The 26,200-nt window shown below is 38.5% G+C and overlaps 1 protein-coding gene across 1 annotated transcript in view; it reads left to right on the forward strand.

Moving 5' to 3' along the window:
* LOC126335707 (Down syndrome cell adhesion molecule-like protein 1 homolog) overlaps nt 1-10,645 on the forward strand; it is a 371,152-nt gene extending 360,507 nt beyond the window's left edge. The window contains exons 23-24 of the mRNA XM_049999164.1: nt 1,117-1,298; nt 10,273-10,645. Coding sequence (XP_049855121.1) covers nt 1,117-1,298; nt 10,273-10,380 — 290 coding nt within the window. The 3' untranslated portion in view covers nt 10,381-10,645. The remainder of the gene's footprint in view (nt 1-1,116; nt 1,299-10,272) is intronic.
* Nucleotides 10,646-26,200: the final 15,555 nt, after the last annotated feature.

The following is a 26,200-nucleotide window of genomic DNA, read 5'->3' on the forward strand; positions in this document are numbered from 1 at the left end:
GTTAACTATTAAAGAGAAGTTCTGTGAGGAGATGGAGAGTAATTTGCGTTGAAATGTAGTAGGGCTGACAAACAGTGTTGTTCTCTCAAATACCAAAATGAGGAAGTCACATGTAGTAAAAAGATTCTTATATAATCAAATATGACTGACAGATAAATATTTTTACATCATATCTCAAATGTCGATCATATATGTGCACTATCACTATCTGATGTGACATGGATCAAGGCAATTAGGTACATGTGATATTTTTTGGCATTCTAAAAGCATTTGGCTTATTACCATGACAATGCTCATTAAAGATAATATGATCACATAGAGAATCAAACAGAATTTGTGACTGGACTGAGGATTTCTTGGCTGGGAGGACCAGCATCTTATCTTGAATGGAAATTCATCAACAAATGTAGAACACATACTTATTATGTTCCATATAGAAATGGAATACAAAGAAACCATAATACATGGTATGATGGGAAGTACCCTCTGCCACTTACTGTGATTTACAGAGTATAGATGTAGGTGTAGTATGTAAGTTGAGGTACATCACCAACCCAATTTTCTACAATATTAGGAAAAGGATAATTGCTACTTACCATAAAGATGACACATTGACCTGCAGGAACACACATTACATTCCATCCAAGCTGTCAGAGATGGCAGTCATGTGTGTGAGAGGTATGGTTACTTGTGTATGTGTGTGTGTTGTTCTTTTCTGAAGAAGTCCATTGCCAAAAGCTGAAAGTGTAACAGTTTCACTGTTCCTGTCAGCAATTCACTGTGTAATCTTTATGGTGAGTATGAATTTTCCTAATATTTTTGATATTCCAACCTGGAGTTTCAATTGTTTCAAGTCAAATTTCATGTTTAATGGCATGGGTTGCTTCTTCAGATAAAAGAAAATGTGTCCTTTGGCTAAATATGGACTTGGTTCAGCACTAGACCAAGGGGGAAAAAATGCAATATTTCACGCGTGTCTAAAATTAATATTATGACATGGTGCCTGATATGATAATTTATACTGTAATACAAAGCTTCATGTTCTAAAATTATTGCAAATGTCTTCAGATTAATATATTAACAATATATTTTTATACAACTGAATTCTTGTTTTAGGTGAGAATATAGCAGATCCACATGTCCAATCTGAAGATAAGGTGGGGTATGGCACTGCAGATGTCTCACAGGACCAGAAGCTCCATCAAACTTCATCTGCATCAGATACAACAGCAAGAGTCAACCCTTATGCTACATTTAGGTTAACCGATGAAGAAAAACTAAAAGCTATAATTAACGATGTAAGGATACTGTGAATTTAAATTTTTACAAAATTTTTGCATGATATAACTACTGGAGACTCTCAAAGGAAACTTGACTTAGCATGGAACTAAATGTGTTCAAAATTGATAGAATTATAGTTTTACTATGTAGAGGTACGACCAAAATACATTTGTTGTTCGTTTGTTGCACTGAAAGTGAGATTACTAATAATGGTGTTCTTCCATCAATAGAAATAGAGGTAAGTAAAGTGGAATAAAAAATGTGGGTTTCTTCAGAACTATGACATCTCTGTTGTGTACAAATTGTACTGTGTGCCATATAGTTGTAACGAAAATAGTTATAAAGTTGGCATGTGGTTCTACAAGGTGATGTTCACTAAATGACTCATCAGTACATTACAATTAATATTCCTAAACAAACAAATTGTCTTATCTTGGAACACTCAAAATTCCTAGTGCAAGAACTTCATTGTGAACAAAAGCCTTAGTTGAATACATATTGTTATGACTAAATCACTTATTATTAATTTCTCCATATCTGGATGATGACGCTGCTGATTCTGCAACTGATGTTCAATTAATGAAAAGGTAGTCCAGTTGCTTCATAGAACTTCTTTAAGTTCACACAACTGGTTTTGGCCTCTGAATCTGAAACTGCCACATACTAGTACATAATATGATGTGCATATAAATGGTATATATATTTTTTTTATAATAGGAGACAAGAGATGATGCTTATTTATGTATGGTATAAGTGCAAAAGTAATATATAATCAAACAATGGAAAATCCAGGATGGAATGTATGTGTGTCTACTGCTGACAAAGGCCTTAATGGCCAAAAGCTATGATTGTGTGAATCTTTTTATTGTGCCTATCGCTGCTCAGCATCTCCACTATATGTAAAGTAATATATAAATTACTTTATGCAGTAGAGAACCAATATCAAATTATAAAAGGAGTAGAAGTTAAGTCGATTTTAAAAAGTTTTGCACCCAATGTTGTCATGAGAAAAATGGGTTTGTTGTAATTACAAAAACTGCATAATCTGATCCTTTAAAACTGTTATATGGTTTAGCTTAAAAAAGAGTTATCAGACATGTTTCAAGTACTAGATTGTACTGTTCTTATAATTACGACATTGGGCTTGAAACTCTCTTAAATCCATTTGAATTCTGTTGTTTTTATCATTTGATGTTGGTTTTGAGTTGTATATTATTTGTGCTCTTCTACTGTACATATATAACCACTGTCTCTCATCTCCTATTTAAAAAAATCGATATACACTTCAAATTATGTACTAATAAGTGGCAGTTTCACATTCACTTGATAAGGGCCTAATGCAAAGTCTGAAACTGGTTCTATAAAATCATTACATGATTATTTAGTGTTATAAAAACTGTATTATATTTTCAGCTTTCAAAATGTGGTGCTACAGAAGAATACTGAAGATAAGGTGGATAGATCACGTAACTAATGAGGAGGTATTGAATAGGATTGGGGAGAAGAGAAGTTTGTGGCACAACTTGACTAGAAGAAGGGATCGGTTGGTAGGACATGTTTTGAGGCATCAAGGGATCACAAATTTAGCATTGGAGGGCAGTGTGGAGGGTAAAAATCGTAGAGGGAGACCGAGAGATGAGTACACTAAGCAGATTCAGAAGGATGTAGGTTGCAGTAGGTACTGGGAGATGAAGCAGCTTGCACAGGATAGAGTAGCATGGAGAGCTGCATCAAACCAGTCTCAGGACTGAAGACAACAACAACAACATTATATTTTCCACAGCAACTACTGGAAGAGCATAGTTACAGATTTCTGTTCTTTACCATAATCAGGAGTAGAAAATTGTGTCAAAATCAGATATTTCTGAAATGCGTTTGTTTTGTCTTTGAATGGAGGAAACAGTTTAATGGCTATGGCTTCTATGACTAAAATATTCAGTACCACTTTTTATGATACTGATCTTCCTCTAGTATCACCATCAGAATTATGTAATTCACTGTAGGCTTTCAACAGCTGGCTGTCTTTCCCCCTCAAACTATGATTAAAGTTTGGTATATAGGTTTTGTTACATCAGTGCGCAATGTGAAGGTTTATAAATTACTGCTATAATGAATATTTTGCAATGATTTATAAGTTATGTTTGATGATTTTTAGCTTGGGGTGCTTTAAGTGAAAGAAATCTGGTCATCACACCCATAGTCACTTATCCCGTGTTTATATAGTTATTCATCCCTTAAAAAAAAAAAAGTTCCTTAGCACCATTTATGAAAGAGTTAAATAAGTACACTTTGATATTCATAAAATATGTCATACATATAATCTAAGTTTCAGTACAATGAATAAAACCAAAACTAGCCTTTTTATACAAGTAATGTCTATTTTTAAAACTCTCATCAATGAATCTACAAAAGAAAGCATATACAGACATGAGCAAGAAATGATTAAAAAAAAAGTCAACTTTTGGAATCAGATTGTCCACAGTCCAACATAAGAGGGTTCTGACTGTTGAGTATGGGAATTCAAGCAAAATACTAACATTCCCCAGAATCTTAGGCTAACAGCATTTGGATGGTGTGTGTGACACTATAGGAATGATATGTTGGTAACACAGAAGATTTGAAAACTGAACAGACTAGAAATGGTAGGACAAGAGTGCGCAAGCAAACAGCAAGGAGAGATGAAATTATAACTACAGATGAAGCATAGACTGGCATTAACAAAGGGAACTGAAAGGAAGTAAATGATTAAGAAACAATTACAGGAAGAAGAAAGAATTTGTAGTGATGTCCCCACATGATATGAATTTTTCATACAGGAAAATGCTGGGAGAGCATAGATTGTTGGACTCTCATTTCTTTAAATAATGTGGAAATGTCAAGAAGCAAAAATTAGTAGAAATTCATCAGTTTGTAAAAAGATTAACACACAAAAAATAAAAAACTTCCTTCATCATACCTTAATGAAAGATCTTTCTAAGAACAGTAGAAAATTCTGGTCCTAGGTTAACTGAGTAAATGTGTCAAAGGCTTCTATCCCGTCACTCATCAACCAGTCTAATGTGGTAATAAAAGACAACAAAAGGAAACCTGAAGTCTTAAATTTTGTGTTTAAAAAGTCTTTTATATGAGAGGATCATACGGAGATGCCATTCTTTGACCACTGCAAAGCTTCCCATATGGAGGGCATAAAAATAGACATCCCTGGCACTGAAAAGCAACTGAATGAAGAAGCAACTGAATGAAGAAGCAACTGAATGAGCTGAAAACAAATAAGTTGGCAGGTCTGCACAGAATCCCAATTCAGTTTTACAGTCACATTCTTCAACACCTCCCCTTACTTTGCTTGGATTTATCACAAGTCTCTCGCCAGCACAAAGTGTTAAGTGACTGGTAAAAAGCACAGGTGACTTCTGTATACAAGAAGGGTAAAAGAACAGACACGCAAAATTACAGACCAATATCATTAACATTGGTTTGCTGCAGAATTTTTGGGTGTATTAAGTGTTTGAATAGAGCAAATTTAATTGAGACACAAACACTTCTGTATGAATATTAGCATGGATTTAGAATGCATCACTCATGTTAAATTCTTCTTGTACATGTCTCTCATATGGATACATTCATCATAATCCCCAAATTGATTTCTGTGACTGTTTCATGCAGCGTTTGGCTTCTAGCAGTGACAACTGCATACAAATGCCAGCTGCTCTTGGTCATTAAGTGAAGACCGTCGGCTACTGTGTTGCCTGTGGTGAGAGGTAACACATTAAACATGGTATTTTTGACTTGCTTTTGACACTATGGATTGCTAAATATTAAATTTCCTGATGACTTCCAAAATGTCGTATCACATGCATCAAGCTCTCGCTAACATTCTGTGTTCAAAGTCTATTAATTCCTGTCGTGCACACATAATCATACCGGAAATCTTTTCACATGTATCACCTGAGTACAAATGAGAGCTCCAGCAGTGCACTGCTCTTCTATACCTTGTATACATGGTATTGTCACCATCTGTATATATGCAAATCACTATCCTATGACTTTTGTCACCTCAATGTACGAGGGGGGACCGAAAACTAACCGAAATTTCTTTCTAGAAAGCATATACTTTATTGTTTTCAAATACAACCTTCATCTCCTTCAAAGTATTCTCCATTAGCATTAATACACTTATCAAAACGTTCATTCCAGTGTTCGAAGCACCTTTTAAATTCTTCCTCTTTGATACCTGCTAGCACTTTCATGACATTGCGTTTTATGTCTTCCACATCCGCAAAACGCTTCCCTCTCAAGTATCTTTTCATCCTCGGGAATAAGAAGAAGTCTGAGGGTGCTAAATCCGGCGAATATGGCGCGTGGGTCAAGGTAGTCGTCTTTGTTGAGGCCAAAAACTGGTGAATTCTGAGAGCTGTGTGCAGGGGAGCATTGTCATGATGCAGAAAACACATGCCAAAATCCCACTAAGCTGGACATTTTCGCGACAAACTTTTGCGAAGCCATTTCATAACCTCCAAATAGAATTGTTGGTTTACTGTCTGGTTTTCAGGGACAAATTCAGAGTGTGCAGTCCCTTTGATGTCCAAAAAACAGATCAACATCGTTTTCACATTCGATTTCACTTGTTGACCTTTTTTTGGTTGAGGTGAGCCATGCGACTTCCATTGTGATGACTGTTGTTTACTTTCTGGATCATACCCATAGCACCATGACTCATCACCTGTAATCATATTGTTGAAAAAATGTGGATCATCTTTGAACGTGTCCTTCATTTTGAGACAGGATTAAACATGACGATCCCTTTGATCTCCGGTGAGAAGCTTTGGCACGAATTTTGCTGCCACTCTTCGCATCCCCAAGTCAATGGTCAAGATGTGCTGAATTGAGCTCCAGGACAACCCGGACAAGTTTTTGAGTTGGTCGATTGTCCTGTGTCGACCTACACTGATGAGATCTCGGATTTTGTCAATGTTGTCTTCGCTTTGAGCAGTTGAAGGTAAACCAGAACAGGGCTGATCTTCAACCACCATTTCTTCCTTTTTAAACTGAGTAAACCATTCGTACACTTGTGTTTTATTAAGAGCATGGTCTTTGTAGTCTGTCTGAATCCTCACAACAGTTTCTGCTGCGTTCTTGCCGAGCAAGAAACAAAACTTCACTGCCGCACATTGTTCGTAGGAACTAGCCATTTCCTCCTGTCACGTCTGCACTGTACGCACACTCAAAGAACTGCCAAAGAAACCATACTTCTCACTGTTGGGTGATGCCGCATGGCAGAATGAGTCAGCAGAGCTCCTACTACAACCCTCTGGCGGCGCAACCTCCTACTCAAGTACGCGATGTGCAGCATTATGATTCTGGTTACTTTTGCATCCCCCCTCATATAAGCCTGTTATATGACCTTCCAAGTGGTACTGATACAATTCTTTATCTGTGGTATTCTACAGACGTGATTTTTCTGTTTGTTATGCAGGAACAAGCCAGCCAGATGTTTTAATTCATGTATCATGATTTATATTGTGGGATTAATGAATTTGGTAGTTGTCAAAGCTTATTTGTAATCAACTGAACAACACTGGTGTCCATTAACTCCTGAATGAGCTACCATCACAACTTGGTCCAGAAATGATGCTGAAAACAGATGACCCCTTAACTAGCTTAACTAACTCTTGAGTGCTGCAGATAACATTGCTACATGCTATCTTCATTGTTAAATTGTTATTTTCTTATCCATCAGCGTGCTATGAATGACTTGCATTCAGAATATTACCAGGTGCTGAGTTACCCACATAGTCTTCTTTGTCTTGAACTTAATCTTTTTGAAGCACTTCACTTGTAATGATGACTGTTATCAATATGTAATTGCCAATATCAAAGTACAGAGCTGTGAAAATTATAAGTATCAGTAATTGTTTGACTCAAGCTTCTCATAAGTTGGATACTGTAATAGTAAAATTCAAGAGATGCTAAAATTGCTTTTCTCGCTAAGAATTAAAAATCTGTTACCAGTTTATTATAAACAAAAGAAACATGTCAGTAACTATTCATTTCAATTGTTCACTGTTCCTTTCTAGCTACTTATCATAACATTTCTTCTTCAGTATATATTATTTTTGCTTGCACATTTTGACAGGTATTTCTGAACTCAGTAGTGTATTTGCATTTAGCTTTTATTTCATATATAGTCTTTCTTTTTTAATGAGGTTCTGAGAAGTACCAATTATGTTTTTTCTGGGCAGCTGATGGTGATTAGTAATTAGTAATTTGTGTGGTATATCTTGAAGCAGGATACAACACATTATCGTGTGTTCCATGTTTTGTAAACAGTTTTCTTGGCCATCTTTTGGTGGTATGTTTTCTGCTAATTTTAGTATTATTTTCTAATAGCTTTTTCTGTCATTATTTATGTTATATTTTTCAATTTTGGTATTAATTTCTGATGGATTTTTTGAAGTATTGTATGTTATTGACCTTTTTTCTTCTATTGAAAACGAAAATATAGCTATCAAATAACTTTATTTTTACTGCCTCATTTCATTACATTACTGAAAAAGAGGAACATTTACATTAAACCTTTTAAATCCAATCATTTAAAGAAAAAGTAGTTCTGCAACCATACATGTGAACGTTTTCCAAAAGAAAGCATAATTATGAAGTTCTCCTCCATGATAATCTGGCAACACTTCCATGTAGTGTGGAAACAGCCACCTGGAGTCTCTATCTGAACCCAGAAGACAAAGTGCCTTCAGCACCAACACTAAACTTTTGATAATGCCAACATTTCTTGCTTCCATGGAAAGTTGTGTTTCCATTAAATTATGAAGGTGTCTGTGTATGTGCGGATGGATATGTGTGTGTGTGTGTGTGTGTGTGTGTGCGAGTGTACACCTGTCCTTTTTTTCCCCTAAGGGAAGTCTTTCCGCTCCCGGGATTGGAATGACTCCTTACCCTCTCCCTTAAAACCCACATCCTTTCGTCTTTCCCTCTCCTTTCTGTGTGTGTGTTTGTGTGTTTTGTTCATTGTGCCTGTCTGCCGGCGCTTTCCCGCTTGGTAAGTCTTGGAATCTTTGTTTTTAATATAACTGTACTTTTTTCTTTTTACAATTGTACTGACCAAGTATGATTATATTAACAACTTCACTTCCTCTTCTTCCTTTGTTGTTGTTTCCTATTTTTCCAGTATTCTCTCATTTTCTCCCCATGAAGTCTCTTCCTTTCTTCTGTCCATGTTGTTCCTGATTTTTTATTTCTTCTGCTTTGAAAGCCTTCCAAATTTAGTACAGGGTGTTTATAAATGAATATCAAGGTTTTAATGCTTTATAATATTTATGACATTCAACTTACAGTTATAAATGTTATGTCAAATGAAAGAGCAACCCAAACAGTTGTGTTTGGCACCAGTGCGCATGCACAGCGTGCAATGTTTCCACTGCAATCCATGAGACAGATTGAGCTTCACTGTATCCAAGCACTGGATAGGCCGCAAAGCGCCCAATGACAGGGCTTGCTTTGCATGGCCTCCATGTTCACCCGACCTAACACCATGCAATTTTTTCCTTTGGAGCTTCATAAAGGATCAAGTGTACGTGCCTCCACTACCAGCAGACCTCCCTGTATTAAGAAACTGGATTGAAGCAACTGTTGCTACAATCACTGAAGACACACTCATCAATGTTAGGGAAGAACTCAGCTATAGACTTGATGTGTGCCGTGTGACAAATGGTGCTCACACTGAACATTTATAAGGTTCTTGGTAAAACTTTCTGAGTTGCTCTTTCATTTGACACATCATTTATAACTGTAAGTTTAATATAATAAATATTATAAAGTGTTAAAACCCCAGTATTCATTTATAAACACCCTGTATTATATTTTTAAAACGGTTTCTTTCTGCTATTTCTGTTTCTTTGATGTTGTTTCTTTCAAAATCTTTCCTTACTTCTGTAATCCATGCTATTGTCAATTTCTTCTTCCAGAAATATAGGAGTATTTGTTTTGTTAGTCTATTTCGATCCATTCGGTAGAGGTGCCCAAAAAAAGATTAATTTTGTTTGGCCATTACTTCATATATTTTCTCTTATTTTTGTAGATCTACTCAATAATTCTTATTTTCCAACCATCTGCAGTTTTTATTGCACTCATTATTTTTTCTAATAATCCTTCTTTTCATTACCTCTACTATTCCATCTTATAGATCATTGTTAGACATTCACATCCATATAAACATTCTGGTTGTACCACTGAGGTGTAGTGTTTTAGTTTTATTTTTCTAAATATACATTTCTTGTAAATATTTCCGCTCTTTCAATTTTGTTAATTCTTACACCTATAGCATATTTTTCTAGTCCATTCTGTTGTATAGTTTCTCCAAGACATTTCAATTATTTACTCACTCTATTTCAACTATTTGTGTTTCTATTAATTTTGGCGCATTTTTTTATATTTGTCATGAATTTTGTTTTGTCAGCTGAAATTGTACATTATTGTTTAAGCAAAATTTTTCTCTCACTGCCTTTGAAATAGTACACTTCTATTAGTCTTTCCTCATAAAAACATTTGGAAAATGCCTCTCATTAAATAGAAGATCCTTATTATTAGAGAGTCTTCCACCATCACCTTTTCTCTGTTTTGTTGCATCACTTTCAACAATTTCTTTTTCCGAAGACAAATCAAGCCCTTACGGTTTTCCCAGTATGTGATATTAATGTGCACAGGTAAAGAAAGTGGATATGAGCTTTCTGTACCATTTCACAAGTTCAGGAAGTGAAAAATTAATTTTCTGTGCCATTTCATGGTTCTATGCACTCATTCAATTACATTCAGTAGACTATTAGAGAGGTCGCCTGCCCTATAGTCAAGTTCTAATCAACAAATTGCAGGTTTTTTTCACCAGTCTTCCTCTAATGATTTTGCATTTCAATCATATCTGTGATTTAATAGTTCCTCTTCTATATTATGCAGCCTAAAGAAAATAATATTTTTATTTTTCAGTATGAAAGCTGTAGTGAATACTGGAAGGTAAACAAAAATCCTGATTCTGAAAATGAAGGAGTTGATTGGATACCACTACATAGCCTGTACCAAGCTCACAGGTACTGACTTTTGTGCCATCTACTAATACTGTGTACAAATCCATACAACATTTAATGGTGCATCTCAGTGTAAAACTGTTGACAAAGTGCCTTACTTCATTATCGTTACAATAATAATGAACATGTTAATATTGACTGTTAATTCCATGCTCCAGACTATAATTAATTAAGCAGTCTGTGTTTATGAATTACATAATTAAAGCAATTTTTTACTGTGATGTTATAAAGAAAAATATATTTGATGTGAAGTTTATGTACTGTGTTGTTAAATAAAGCAAATAAAACTTCTCTATTAAAATGTATTCACTGTATTCAAAAGAGAAGAGAGGACCTTTGGAAAGACATGTGCTTTCTACAATCAGCATGCCTTTGACATGATCATTTGGTAATTTGAAATATGTGAAATGACTACTCACCACCATAGCAGACATTGATAAGGCATGCCTGTGTTATAGCACTTGATACAGACGTACTTGGTTCCAGTCCTGGAGATGGACAACATATTCACCGCTAGTATTTGGCTGGCAAGGGAAGGAGATGTGGTAGCATAAAGTTCTTGGTTAAGCAAGCAAGTTCCTAACCACTAGACTTCCTATTAATGTGCTAGATGAAATTTCAGACTTATCTTCCATGATTCATGGGGTGAGGTTATGTGACACTATTGATGTTGATCAGCCTGATGGCTGTGGACATTAACCTTGGTGGTATTTGAGAGAAGTAGGCCATCTGTCAGTACCTAGTTTCACTGTCTTCATTCTCTCATCATTGTGTAACACAAACATGACACTACGCTGTTCACACATCCATTACACTCTCCCATACTCAACAGATACACTTAAGACACAACACTCATACATCACCAGTAACAGGACCAATGCATGTGGGGGAAGCAAACCCTTTTCAGTTTGACAGCTGAACCTATCTCGGAGTCTCTCAAGCAACAATGCCAAAGAAATCTTTCATTCCTTCTTTCTGTCAGATGCCTATGGAATGGACCAGCCTTTACGAAAACATCAGCATCCAAACAAGGACAGCTGTTTAAATATCAGAGGATAGGTGATAACTAGTTTTCAATGAAACACATGACATGCCCAATGTTTTTTCCCTAGTATTGTGTATTATTTGCCTTATACAAACTAAAATGAGTAGTTAATAAATTATGCTCAGAAAAGTGAGTCATCACTCCATTATTGGAAGTGGTTTGCTGATCTTTAGGCTTATATATGGGTATTACTAAGCATATTTGCCTGTAAGGAAATATGCCCTGAATCATCACTGATTAATTAATTGGAAAGATAGCTTAAGAGTAGTGCTGTCAAGTCAGGACATGATTATGATGGTCTAGTACAGGGCTTCCCAACATATGATCTGCGGACCCCTTAGGGGTCCACCAGCTCTTTCTAGGGGGTCCGCAGCCACCTTTCACCAAATCTTGTAAAATTATTGAATAAAAATTTGAAAATAAAATTCATCACTTTTTTTCATGTGAAAAACATGTGTACTTTTACTTCAGGTCATATTCCCAAGCAGCCTTTGTGTTTCCTAAATGAGAACGCGTACACAGTTTAGTGCCGGAGAATTCGGCTTCTCTGATCGACTGTTTTGCAACAATATGGGGGTCGTCTGTGCACCGGCTCACGGTGCTAGATGCACTGAAAGCTTTTACGCATGTGCGGAGCGAGCTTTGTCAACTAATCACAGCGCTTGCTGACACGTATGCAGCCCCAATCATCATTAAATGTTAAACTTGCTTTGTCAGTGCACTACCTATTTCATAAGTTGATTTTTGACCAGTTTATTACTTCTAACATGGATCAGTGGCTGAAGTCAGGATCATTGAAGAAGGGTGCAGTTTTTCCATTGCCTTCACAACAAGGGAAGTTTCCAGTTGCAGTAAATGAGGAGGGAGGAAGACCAAAGGAAGAACAATCACAAGAAGTTCCACAGCCGGATTTATTATGTGAAAATGCTGCAAGTACTGCATTGGTTGCAATATCCTGTGGAAGTGGAATAACCAAGAAGCGTAAGTACAACAAAAGCTATTTAGGAATGGGCTTTATGGAGACAAAGGAGGGTGAAGCTCAGTGTGTAATTTGTGCGCGAGTCCTTCCGAACAGTTCAATGGTTCCAGTTAAATTGTGCCGTCATTTTGAAGGTACTCACCCGGATTTTTTCAAAAGGAAGAGTGCTGAACTAGCCAGTTCTCAGCATTGCATGAAAAGTCATGCAAAAACAATTAATGAAAATTCATTAAAAGCTTCTTTCTTGGTTAGTTATCAAATGGCAAAAATAGGCAAAGCTCATATCATTGCAGAAAATCTCATAAAGCCACGTGTTTATGATATTGTTTCTTGCATGCGAGACGAAAAGGAAGTAAAGCTTGTGTCTTCAGTGCCATTATCAAACAATACTGTCAAGACATGCAATGTTGATATGTCAAATGATGTGAAAGACACTCTTGTTTCTCGTATCCAACACAATTCAGTTTCTCTGCAGATAGATGAATCCACTGATGTTGCAGGATTAGCGATTTTATCAGCTTTTGTCCGTTATGAGTATTCTGGATGATTTGAGGAGGACCTCTTATTGTGCAGACCACTGCCTGCCAACACAACAGGTGCAGAAATATTCCGTCTATTGGATGATTTTTTTTAAGGACTAATGAAGTTTCATGATCTAATTGCGTAGATGTGTGCACAGATGGTGCAAAAGCTATGACGAGTCCTACAGTCGGAGCAATAATGAAAATAAAAGAAAACGTCAAGAATTGCAGCAGTAATCACTGTGCTCTCCACAGATATGCTTTAGTTATGAAACAAATGCCTGTTTCGTTCAAGAAAGTTTTACACGAATCCATTCAAATCATTAACTACATAAAATCTAGGCCGTTGAAGTCAAGACTTTTCACAATACTGTGTGAAGATATGGGAAGCCTTCATCATTCCCTGCTTCTCTACACAGAAGTCAGGTGGCTCTCACTTGGGAATGCACTCTCTCGGTTGTATGAATTAAGACTGGAAGTCTTAGCTTTCCTTTTGGAGCCTAACACCAAATTAGCAGACCTTATTAATGACGAAAATTGGCCATGTATACTTGCCTATTTGTCACATGTTTTCTCCAAAACGAACGAAATGAATATTTCACTCAAAGGGCAAAGCGAAACATAGGTCACTGCTATCGACAAAGGTCGAGTACTCAAGAGGAAAATCAATTTTTGGGCAGAGAGTATCGAGGAGGGGGAGGTCGAGTGTTTTCCTTTTTCCTCTTCTCAAGGAGTTTTTGAGAAACAAAACATTGGCGCTTGGGAAGAATTTGTTTCATCAAATCCTGGAACATCTCCGAAGCTTGATGTCATTGTTGGAGCATTATTTCCCAACAGCTGAAGATGAGAAGCTGCAGAAGTATAAATGGCTGGTTAACCCATTTACTGTATCCAAAAAGCCAAGCATTCTAACATCAATTGAAGATGAGTTGTTGATAGAAACTGCCACAGACCCTACCTTGAAATCAAGTTTTGACATTGACGGTTACTCACACTTTTGGATCCATTTGGATAACAAGAAAAACTACCCTCTTGTTGAAAAGGCAAAACATATACTTCTTCCATTTGCCACAACATACATGTGTGAATCTGGATTCTCGATCTATGCTGTCCACAAAACTAAGTACTGAAGCTGTCTAGATGCGGAACCAGACATCCGTCTCCAGTTGTCAAGAACTGAACCCAACTTTTCAAAATTGTGTCACCAGACGCACGCTTACCCTCAACCACCACATTAGGATTCCATTATTATTCCTACGGACTCATCTATAATAAAGAAGAAAGCATTTTTCTTCATAGATGCTCAGTGATCGGCCATGAACTATAACTCTGTAGGTATTTTGTTTCTGTCTTCTATCATTTACAAAATAATTGTTAATTGAATTCTGTTGGCATTGATATTTTTGTTATGAAAATTAAAATGATCTCTAAAGCTAATTTCTTTTCTTTGTAATATATTCCTTCCTCTCTGTTAAAAATATGGCCTGCCTATACTTCAATTATAATTACTTGCTATTACTCTGACACTATATTGTGGCAACTGGCTGCGAGCATAAAAAAATGAGGACTTTTCACGTGCCACCTTGTAAAATGTAAACCTCCTCTGCCAGAACTGCTTCCTTTGAGAAAGAAAGTGTTACCTCTGTGAAATACTTTGTCTTCTTATATAGAAATAAAAGTGTCTGTTTGTTTGTTTTCCTAATTTGTTTACAGTCGAGGCTGACTGCCACAATATAGTGTCCAAGTAGCAGCTGAAGTTGTCAGCTGCGGCTAAACTGTTGCCATGCCTTCTGCCAGTTGCCAGCTAGCAACCGACAGTACACTGTTGCAACACCGCCTGCTAGCTGCCAGCTATGGACTGACACCTGCCCAGTAGATACAAAAAGAAGTAAAAATAACTAGACTTTCTGAGCTGTTTACATGGGCACGAAAATTGATTGTGGAACTGGAAAACAGGTTTATAAAAGTAGATTTCCAGAATCGATTTTGAAGTGTTTACCTGAACAACCAAAAGCGGAATTGGGACATCGGCTTACAAAATCCGGGTTTGGAAATGCATGTAAACTGGGTAAATGTATTCCCACACATAGCGCAACAGATTCATACATTTGAACATTTTTCTTCGGATTTCACACACAACTGTTACGAAATATGCAAGCTCCTTACACAGCAGTAGTCAAACAGTGGAAGTAAACAGATCACAAGCGGCAGCTTGTCAACAGTGAACAGTTTGGACATGACGTTGACTGCTCTTGGAGGAAGGCAGCTCCAATGTGTGAAATGTCAGTTACCAAGTAATTTAAACAGGCTATAGTGTGTTGAACAAAGGGAGTAAATCCACTAGTAAGTGTCTAGATACAGTGGGAATTCAAACTGAATCGTTAATTTCAAGTTGTTTTCATTCATCTCTAAACCAAAGACTATTGATACTTCAGGGGGGGGGGGGGGGGTCATTGGGAACATGGCACTTGCAGTAATAAGCTTTCAGTTTCGCTCTGAAATTTAAAGTTTCTGTTCTCTTGACTGACTAGGGATCCGCCACGGATTTTCAACTGAAGAAAGGGGCCGCCAGCTGAAAAGGTTGGAAAGCCCTGGTCTAGTAGAAACAACATCTTAGTCAGCAGAAATGATTTTTAATGACCTGATGAATTTTGTAACCTCGTATTTTTGAAATTAATATCTGTTAGTTGTATATACCATGTCTGCCAAAGTAAACCTAATGTTCATGTGTTTTATTAATGTTTACTAGTGAGAGCAATGTTTGCTGCTACGGAGTAGCAGTAATCACTGAATTCAGTGGCAGTTGATTTCAGTGTATTATCATTTCTGCCACAACCATATTTTGGGAATTCAGTTTTATTTGAATCACTATTACTATATCTTTCTTGTATAATAAGGTAGATGCCGTGTTTCTTGACTTCCGCAAGGCGTTTGACACAGTTCCCCACAGTCGTTTAATGAACAAAGTAAGAGCATACGGACTATCAGATCAATTGTGTGATTGGATTGAGGAGTTCCTAGATAACAGAACGCAGCATGTCATTCTCAATGGAGAGAAGTCTTCCGAAGTAAGAGTGATTTCAGGTGTGCCGCAGGGGAGTGTCATAGGACCGTTGCTATTCACAATATACATAAATGACCTGGTGGATGACATCGGAAGTTCACTGAGGCTTTTTGCAGATGATGCTGTGGTGTATCGAGAGGTTGCAACAATGGAAAATTGTACTGAAATGCAGGAGGATCTGCAGCGAATTGACGCATGGTGCACGGAATGGCAATTGAATCTCAATGTAGACAAGTGTAATGTGATGCGAATACATAGAAAGATAGGTCCCTTATCATTTAGCTACAAAATAGCAGGTCAGCAACTGGAAGTAGTTAATTCCATAAATTATCTGGGAGTACTCATTAGGAGTGATTTAAAATGGAATGATCATATAAAGTTGATCGTCGGTAAAGCAGATGCCAGACTGAGATTCATTGGAAGAATCTTAAGGAAATGCAATCCGACAACAAAGGAAGTAGGTTACAGTACGCTTGTTCGCCCAATGCTTGAATACTGCTCAGCAGTGTGGGATCCGCACCAGGTAGGGTTGATAGAAGAGATAGAGAAGATCCAACGGAGAGCAGCGCGCTTCGTTACAGGATCATTTAGTAATTGCGAAAGCGTTACGGAGATGATAGATAAACTCCAGTGGAAGACTCTGCAGGAGAGACGCTCAGTAGCTCGGTACGGGCTTTTGTTGAAGTTTCGAGAACATACCTTCACCGAAGAGTCAAGCAGTATATTGCTCCCTCCTACGTATATCTCGCGAAGAGACCATGAGGATAAAATCAGAGAGATTAGAGCCCACACAGAAGCATACCGACAATCCTTCTTTCCACGTACAATACGAGACTGGAATAGAAGGGAGAACCGATAGAGGTACTCAGGGTACCCTCCGCCACACACCGTCAGGTGGCTTGCGGAGTATGGATGTAGATGTAGATGTAGATAATGTTCCCAAACTTTTCTTGTATTATTATTGAAGCATGCACTTTTTTATTTTTTGCATACTGGTCTTGTTTTATTGCTATAATAACAAACTGAAGGGATTTAAAATACTGATGGTAATGGAGTTTCAACCATTGACAACAATTTGTCTTCTGAATTAGCTACAGTTCTCTCTTTCAAATGCAAAATACTTTAATTCTGGGTGTTATCTATTTCTTGTCCTTACTGCTGATATATTTTACCCACATTTGCTTTATGGGAAAACAAGACAAAGTCCTACAGGAATATGTTTAAGAAAGTAGTCAATTATCCACCTTCATTTTCTGCCTCTTAAATCACTTCCTAGTACACTTCATGCAATTTCTTCTCAAACACTTTGATTGTTCATGATTCTGTGAAACAATAACTTTTCACTGCGATAAAAACATAACTAGTCAGTGCATTTTATTGTTCACATTTGGCTATTGTGTTAGCTCAAACCACTATCACTTTTACATCTAAATCAGAAAAAACAGGCGGATCTAAAAACAAATCAGTAATGGTTGTTGTTCTAAACCCTTCAATCTTCTTAAGGAATTTTACTGTAGCAAACAATTCAAAGCTGGACACCAATGTTTCCATGAGCCTTCAATCAGTACTGTCTGACATAAAATGCATGGTATGTCCCCAAAAACAATAGTTCTCCAGTTAAGTCTGTATAGCCATAATGAAACTTAAGATATTTCCTGCCGGTTACCTGTAAGCTGTCAGTACCAATAGGATGTTTGTTTCCTGTTCCAGTACTGTGATCCAAGATTCAAAGAGCTGTTAAACACAGTATTAATTAACCTAAAGAGCCTAGGACATAATTCATATCTTGCACATGTAGCCACTCTCCTTTCCTCATGCTTGTTCTATAATAGAACAATACTAGTTCATATCCATTAAAATGTAAGAGCTGGATACCAATGACTTCCAATAAGCATAACACATCTAGTAAATATACATCTGTCTTTTTATTTTCCTGTATGGATATGAGAAGTTCATAATTTTTATTAATGAGGCTGCTGATATTACAATGGAAGATACTAAATGTTACAGTGGGAAATTCAGGATGGAATGTAACAATATTATGAAAAGGATAGTTGCTACTCACCATATAGTAGAGATGCTGAGTCACAAATATGCACAACAAAAAGACTCTCAGAAAATGAGTTTTCGGCCAATAATGCTTTCATCAGAGATAGAACTACATGCACACACACTCTCTCGCAAACACAACTCACACACACAACTGCAGCTTCTGGCTGATGTGCCTCAGCAGCCAGAGACATGGTCATGTGTGTGTGTTCCAATTTTCATCTTCTGACAGTCTTTTTGTTGTGCTTATCTGCGACTCACAAGTCAGCATCTCCATTGTATGATGAGTAGCGAATATTCTTTTCATAACATTGTGAAGATACTAAAGGAGTGTTTTTAGTGTTTTTTAATGTCCCGTGACTCTGTCCAAGCTGCACCATTTTGTTTTGCTAGTAGCTGTTGCTGTTTAACTATACTTATTCTGCACCTCTATCTTCCTCACAATTTTATATTAAAAATGGCCTATGGAACACATAGTAAATCACTGGGAGAAGATGGATACTGCTTTGGTCAGACTGCAATACTTTTGGTGATCAGCCATGCAAGTAGCTTATTATCAGAAGCAGTCTGAAGTCATGTGATGCACTCACATGTGAATATCTCCAGAGCAATTTTTGAAGTCCTGAATAAACATGTACCCTAAAACTCTTGATCAAGGGTTAACATAACACTCAAAGACTGATGTGACATTTACATTATGACGATGAACATTCTCGTCAATGTTCCTGATTGTGGTTGCAGTTCTAATTGTTGCCTTTCCCTCCTACTATTAAAGTGTGACCTTTTCCAAGATATGTCCGTAACAGCTTAATTCACAAGTGACACAGGAGAGCCTTGTTCTTGGGTGTAAATTACTAGTTACCTGCAAATATTCTCCTATAGAGGTTTGTATCATTTCTGACATTCTCCTCCCATAACTACTATCCAACACTTTCCTTTATAGCTATAATTTGCACCTTATGCCATGCGCAGACTGACTGCTTCCGAGGTTGTTGGATTGTCTGTCTGCACTCTCTGTAGTCTTCAAAGTATGAAATCTGTTGGAGTCAGACTGAAGTTATCACACTTGCAGATCCTCCTGGACCTTTTCACTGATTCAGAAGGTTTGTCTGTAATCTTGTTTCTGGATCTGTCTGATCTTGACATTGCCTACTACTGCATACTGCAGCTTGAAATTGTGTTAATCCTTCATTTTTTATTGCCAAATCAGTTCTAGTACAAGCTTTGTTCATTGTCTCCTCTTTTTCCCAAGGTATATAGTGATAGTGACATTCAATGCAAAAATGGACAGCATTATTCGTAATGGATATTGTATTACACCCCACATGAAAATAATGCTGGCATCTCCCTCCCTCCAAGCTCCCCCCCCCCCCCCCCACCCCACCCCCCACACACACACACTGATTGTCAGCCCTGCCAAATAATTTTGTTTCAAGTTTTCAGTTAAAGATCTTCATTCAATGGAAAATAACAATTAAGAGATTACCAAATTTTATTTTATTATAAGATAGTTTAAAAATGAAAATAATTCAGCAACAATTTTCAGTTTTGTAATGTATAGCACTACAATTTAAATGTAGATTTTAAGCTCAGATACTTATGAATGATAAAGTTCAGATGATTTTTAAGGGTAGTTCATTTAACCTAAAGAGTTGACAAAGTATATTACTATAAACTGATGACACACTGACCTTTTCTGCTTCTGGCTCAGCACATAGTCTACTCCAGTGCTGCAGGCACTCTTCACTCACAATATCTAGCATCAGTCGTACACTGTGCATTATGGAAACATTAATGCACACAAACCATAACATGCCTTCTGACATGGCAATCTCTAGCGGGTACCAAAATGGGCACCAGCCTTGCTCTTCAGCAGCATGTGCACCAGCAACAGTAGCTTACTGATATTGCAGCAGTACACCAGCTCATGCTTCCACTCATACTCCAGGTTTAACACCAGTCTCGCAGCACACCACTCACTCTCTCCCCCATCTGCCCCTATCCATACTCATGCACCTTTGTCAACAAGATGCAGCTTGGGCCAGCCTTCTTCACACAGGACCAAGACTCATTTGCCACCCAGTCACTGCATTCCCCCTGCTGCAGCTGCTGCTGCTCCCACCAGTTTGGCCTTCACCTTGAAGATGCAGCCACAACTGGTCACCGTTATGAGAGTGGCTCATCACATCATATGGCAACGAGCATAAAGTCAGTATTTCCCATCACAGCAACTGGACCCACAAGCCAGGATGCTGCCTTGTCCTGGGTGAGCCCAACACTGCCCCACCACATCGCACCTTCATCCAGAAGATGCAGACTTGCACGTCTTCCTCATGAGGGTGGTTCAGCACTCCATGTCCTCACCATGTCTGTGTTCAGTATGACATTGTGTTGGCTCCATTGTTTTATCCAGTGCTATGAGTGTTCCTCCCTTCCTTGGCAGCACAAGCATAGGCTGAATGGCTGCTTTCCACTGAGTCATTTCCCTCTCCTCTGCCTGGCCCAGCACTGCCCCGCATATTATGTGCCTTTGCAACAAATGTGCTCCCATGGACAGCCTCCTGCACTTCATGCCTCCTCTTCTCTGGGTGAATTGCAACTGCATGCCTCCTTCCTCACTTTCTCTGATATTCTGACCTCTCATTCCGTGTGTCTTTGCAAGCAATGTGACGACCATCATGCCACTCTGTGACAACCTACTGGCCCTCTTCCTTGTGTGCCCCAAAGCACACCATGGTGACAACCGTTTGTACCACTTCAGGGCTTTTCTACCAACCCTGCTTCTTCCATGCTCCTGTGAATATCAAATCTTGCAACAATCCTTCCACCACATCAGTCCTCCTTACTGGCTCTCCTTCCATGCTCCTAGCACATCATGGTGACGACATTCCCACTGCTTTAAGCCTCCTGCTGGCTCCTTATTCTGTGCTCCAGTGCACACCATATCTGGTAAAAATCCTCCCACCAATTCAGACCTCTCAACCAGGTCACCTTTTGTGCCCCTGCATGTATTCCATCTGGCGACAACTTTCCCACAGTATCTGATCTCCAAACAGCTCTTACTTCTCTTGTGCTCTGCACGCACTACCTTAATGTCTCAAAGTGCATCCGCCACCACAAGACACCTCTCATGCTCCTCATGGGTGAATCCAATGCTGCCCATTGCATACACATCTACAGACCCTATCTCTGTCATTTCAGGCATTAGCCTTCTCAACACCCCACCACCCCATGCCCCAATCTCTGCACTCCAGGCACATTCCCCTTCCCTCACTGGCTCCATCATCTCTTGGCCACCTCTGTCAGCCATTTCACAGCTATGCCCTGTTTGTGCACACCATTTATAGCAACTGCTTCACAACTGCGGCACCCAGAATCCAGAGAAAGGATCACAGTCCCCTCTAGCTGTCCACACGCTTGGAATCCTGTCATCTGGACAAGTCATTGCTTCTCTGTGGATACCCATTTGCACTGCTCTTTCTTGTCAGATATGCTGTCCAGCCGCAGCCCCCCTCCCTCCCCACAGGGGAAGGGATGCAGGATCCATAGCCGAGGTCAAGATAGGCTCTTCATCTTTTTCCTTAAGGAGGAAGCGATCTGATGTACCCGGCCATGCCAGCTACTTCGGCTTCCGGCACAGCTCCTGTAACCAATGGGGAGTCTGCCCCAGTGCCACAGGGATGCCTCCACCAAGAAAAATCACATACCAAGTATCTTTTGTATACTGCATGTTACGGAAACTTTACTACAATAAACTGTAATATGGTTGTTGACATGCCAACCTCTAGCAGATATCACCAGCCCTGCTCTCAAACAGTACACACATTAACAACAGCAGCATTGTCATCACAGGGACTACATGGGATCTGCCACTATGTGCTTGCTGAGCATTGCGTCACATTCTTCCACCCACTGCCTAAGACACCACCCAACTGCAAGCAGTCTGCAGTACACCAGCTAACACTCTGTAGTTAATGCTGGCCTCATGGCCACCATTTGGAGGTCACACCATGGCAAGTGCCAGTCTCTGCTTTTGGGCCATTGCTTGTCTGACATTAGCCTTCCCTGTACTTGGTACCTCTGCAGTCATCACAGTTACTATTGTACACCACATCACAATGGTCTAGTATCATGACCAACATCACAACATCATCTAGACCCTAGATCATGACAGGATCTCGGTTGTGCTACATTACCAGATCAGAAGGATCCCTTTCGGTTGTATCATTCAGAAGCTACCTTACGCTGAACTTGTTCTTTCTCTGCTGTATTAATGAAGTGATAAAATATTACTTCTACTTACATGTTACTTGGGAACTCATCTTTTATTGCATGCAGCCTACCAGTCAGGACAAATCAGATAAAAAATTGTATACAATTCCTGAGTGACAGGAAGCGGTAGTTCAATAAATTTATTAGTAACGTTTTTATAAATAGAAACTTAGCCTTTGTTGGGCAAGGTGACTGTGGCATACTTTTGCGCTATACAATGTACTATCTCCTAGGATCAAGTAAAATAATATTTCTATAGTTGCATCATAAACATTATGAGTCTTCATCATTAACTTAGTTAATCTGAGCGGTAATTCAATAATAAGACGTTAATTTTTGCGTGACTGTCACTAAGGTGTTACAGATCACTGGAATATTTCATAAAGGGTGTCCATATTAGGCCAAAGAAGGCCAATGAAAAGCAGGCAATGGATTCGGCTGAATGTTGGTCACCAATGAAAAGGTGTTTCGCCTCTTATTCTCACCAAACAAATGGGATGGGTGAAAGGATTCAGCTATGTGGCGCTGATAAGTTGTGGTTACTCTCATATTGTTATTCAAAAAATTGTTCAAATGGCTCTAAGCACTATGGGACTTAACATCTGAGATCATCAGTCCCCTAGACGTAGAACTACTTAAACCTAACTAATCTAAGGACATCACACACATCCATGCCCGAGGCAAGATTCGAACCTGTGACCGTAGCAGCAGCTCGGTTCCGGACTGAAGCGCCTAGAACTGCTTGGCCACAGCGGCCGGCCATATGGTTATTGATATAAGGTAGCATTACAATTACAATTTTGGCAACCAATTTTATGAAAGAAGAAGAGGATTTAGCAGTCGTTGACCATTGTTCAATAGAAGCTGGTCATCAGAATAAGAAGAAACGACACATGTTGTTAAAGGTAGAATTATACCGACTGGAAATGGTGATTACTGTTTGTAACATGTGAAGTATCTGTCTCTTCATGATTTTTGCATGCATAAAGCATAGACGATTTCACTCTCAGCAATTTCAGCTGTCCTCTTAGGCTTTTGGCTAACTACACGTTCGGAAATCGCCACGTATTCGTAATTAACAGCCAAATATTTGTGGCAAGAAAGAATATTAATTTTATTTTTCACTCACAGCACTTTACGCTGTTCCCTTCGGTTTCTGCCCAATCACACACTCAGAAATCGTCACAGATACGGAAATATACAGCCCAATACTTGTGGTATTTCATACTTCGTTTTCTAATAAGACGGAAGTTGCAAAATCATAGGAACTCATTCCTCAGAGAACGCGCATTTATACGTAAATAACTTCAAGTGTTGTAGATCATACTTGTATTACTTTCATAAAAAGTACCAAAATGTGTTAAGAACGCTAAGTTGAAGAAAAAAAGAAAGAAAATTAGCAAATAGCAAAATGCGAATCTGCTTCCTTTGACTCAGTCATTTACATGCTCATCCACTGTGCTGCGCTACTGACAAGCAGTTTTCGTCTTTCGTGCCCGTTATCATCGTACCTCTTGATGGCTTATATCATTGATGCATCTTTACCTGACATTTAGTTATGAGGATGACATGTTCGTCTCAAATCTTCAGTGGAGCATTGTCGTGGAACAACATGCTGCACGTTATACGAGAGCAACTAAACTCGCCAAAATCAATATGACGTTTGTTGCATCATTTTGGCGTAATTTTCGAGACGGTAATAGTATCTGGCCCTAAATAGAAGTGGGATAATTTTGCTGTTAATGTATATTATACGCGACACTGGTACACAATCACTGTTTTAAAAACCAAGGAGCAGTGTGTTGAGATAAAATTAATGTTTGACTTTATAGCTTCGCAACCCCATGTTACCGACTGCAGACAAAACAACTACTGAACTTCTGCCAAGCGTATACTTGCACAACTTCTTAAAAAACAGCAAAGTATCATCCAGTCTTTACATGCCACCTGTTAAGTTTCATGACGAAGGAGGGGTACTAATCCCAGGAACGTCTTGGATAATAACAAGCCAAAACAGTGATCTACACTCTTTTCTTTCCAATAAGGAAAAAAAAGCTAGAAAAAGTGACTCAATCAGGGATGAGGTAACTGATTGGCTTCAAAATGGTTCAGATGTCTCTGAGCACTATGGGATTTAACATCTGAGGTCATCAGTCCCCCAGAACTTAAAACTACTTAAACCTAACTAACCTTAGGACATCACACACATCCGTGCCCGAGGCAGGACTCGAACCTGCGACGGTAGTGGTCGCACGGTTCCAGACTGAAGCGCCTAGAACCGCTCGGCCACACCGGCCGGCAGTAACTGATTATTTTTATTTGTAAGGTAGAGCAGAATGGCAGGATAGGAGAGACTTGGGAGATAACAACATACCATGCAATACCGACAACATCAATTTCTCAGTTAAGCAGTATTGTGGTCAGTGGGAGATAGTGCAGCAGCATAGAAAATGATGCTAGATGTGGAGTGCAGAGCTGATAAATCCTTGAAAATTCTTGTACCGCTAAAAATTAATTTTTACTGAATTTTGATGTCATGTTTGATTTATACTTAGATTGAGATAAGCATTTCAAAACCTTTTTCGCAGCAATAACTCAAAGTGAGCCAGGAGGAAAGGTATATACTTTATGAGGGGTGATAGTACTGGCGATTCTGAATAAAAAACTTCAAATGAAAATATACACTTTTCTTAACTATATCCAAAATACTGTTGTTCAAAAATCATGTGCCAATCACATTTCTTTTCTTCACCAGATGCAAACACTCCAAAATGACAAGAGGCTATGTAGTGTTGTCCTTACTGACCACTTAAGTGTGCATTTCACTTGCGCATGATAGGGTCAGTGTCACAGTACATCAATGAAAGATATCCTGGGCGTTGGACCAGTTGCAGTGGAGTCATTTCATGGCTACTGAGATCATTCGATTTTACTCGATTAGATTACTGTTTGTGAGGTTGGCTTAAGGGTGATGCCTAAAGGTACACGGTGGTGACAAAGGAAGAACTTGCTCATATTTCACATGTGTGCGCTCAATTAAAGAACAGTATGAATGAGCTCAGATCAGCAACACAACAGCTCTACAAGAGCTGCGAAATGCATTGTGGTTGATGGTGGACTTTTTGAACATCTTTTGTGAGGAAATGTACACAATTAAACGAAACATTGGATCACAATGTTTCAATTACTGTCCCTTATATTTCTCCTCGTCACCTTCATTTGCACTAGTTTCCTCAGAAACTGTTAAGAAAAATACCGGTACATATGTTCATATGACGTTTCTTGTTCAGAATCAGTAACAATATCATCCCTCAAAGCATGTACCTTTCCTCTTGCTCACCCTGCACAATGTAAGCAGACAGAATGTTTTCTAGCGCGTCTTTGAGCATGTGTTTTGTAACTTTTCGGGTATTAGCAATGCCATTAAAGACTGGTCTCTAGCTCTGCCATGATATCTGATCGGGGAAATATCGACATACGAGTATGGGGTAATGTCGATAGTGTGTAGATACTCACCCATGCCCTAAAGTTAAGAAAAAAGTTGTTTATACTTAAGTAAGGTCTTATACCTAATTTCGGATGGCGAATACAAGAAAAAGAAATCAGAGAGGGCTAAATGCACTGAAGTAACCCTAAAAATGGCATCAAGTTCAGTGAAGTCAAGGCGAGCACTAAACAGCATATCAAAGAAGCTGAACATACTAAAAATTACACTTTTTGGTAGATTAAAATCAAATTGAGACCATAAACCTTCCTTGGGAAAGACGATCTGTTTTTGTTTCTGAACAAGGGCAAGAATTAGTCAGACATGTGGCTACAATGACACAATTATTATATGGCATTTCCCTGGTTGAGATGCCGCGAAAACTGCCTAGGACCTTGCTGAAAAACTAAACCTTA

The sequence above is a fragment of the Schistocerca gregaria genome, chromosome 2, assembly GCF_023897955.1.
Source record: "Schistocerca gregaria isolate iqSchGreg1 chromosome 2, iqSchGreg1.2, whole genome shotgun sequence".
NCBI classification, from domain to species: Eukaryota; Metazoa; Arthropoda; class Insecta; order Orthoptera; family Acrididae; genus Schistocerca; species Schistocerca gregaria.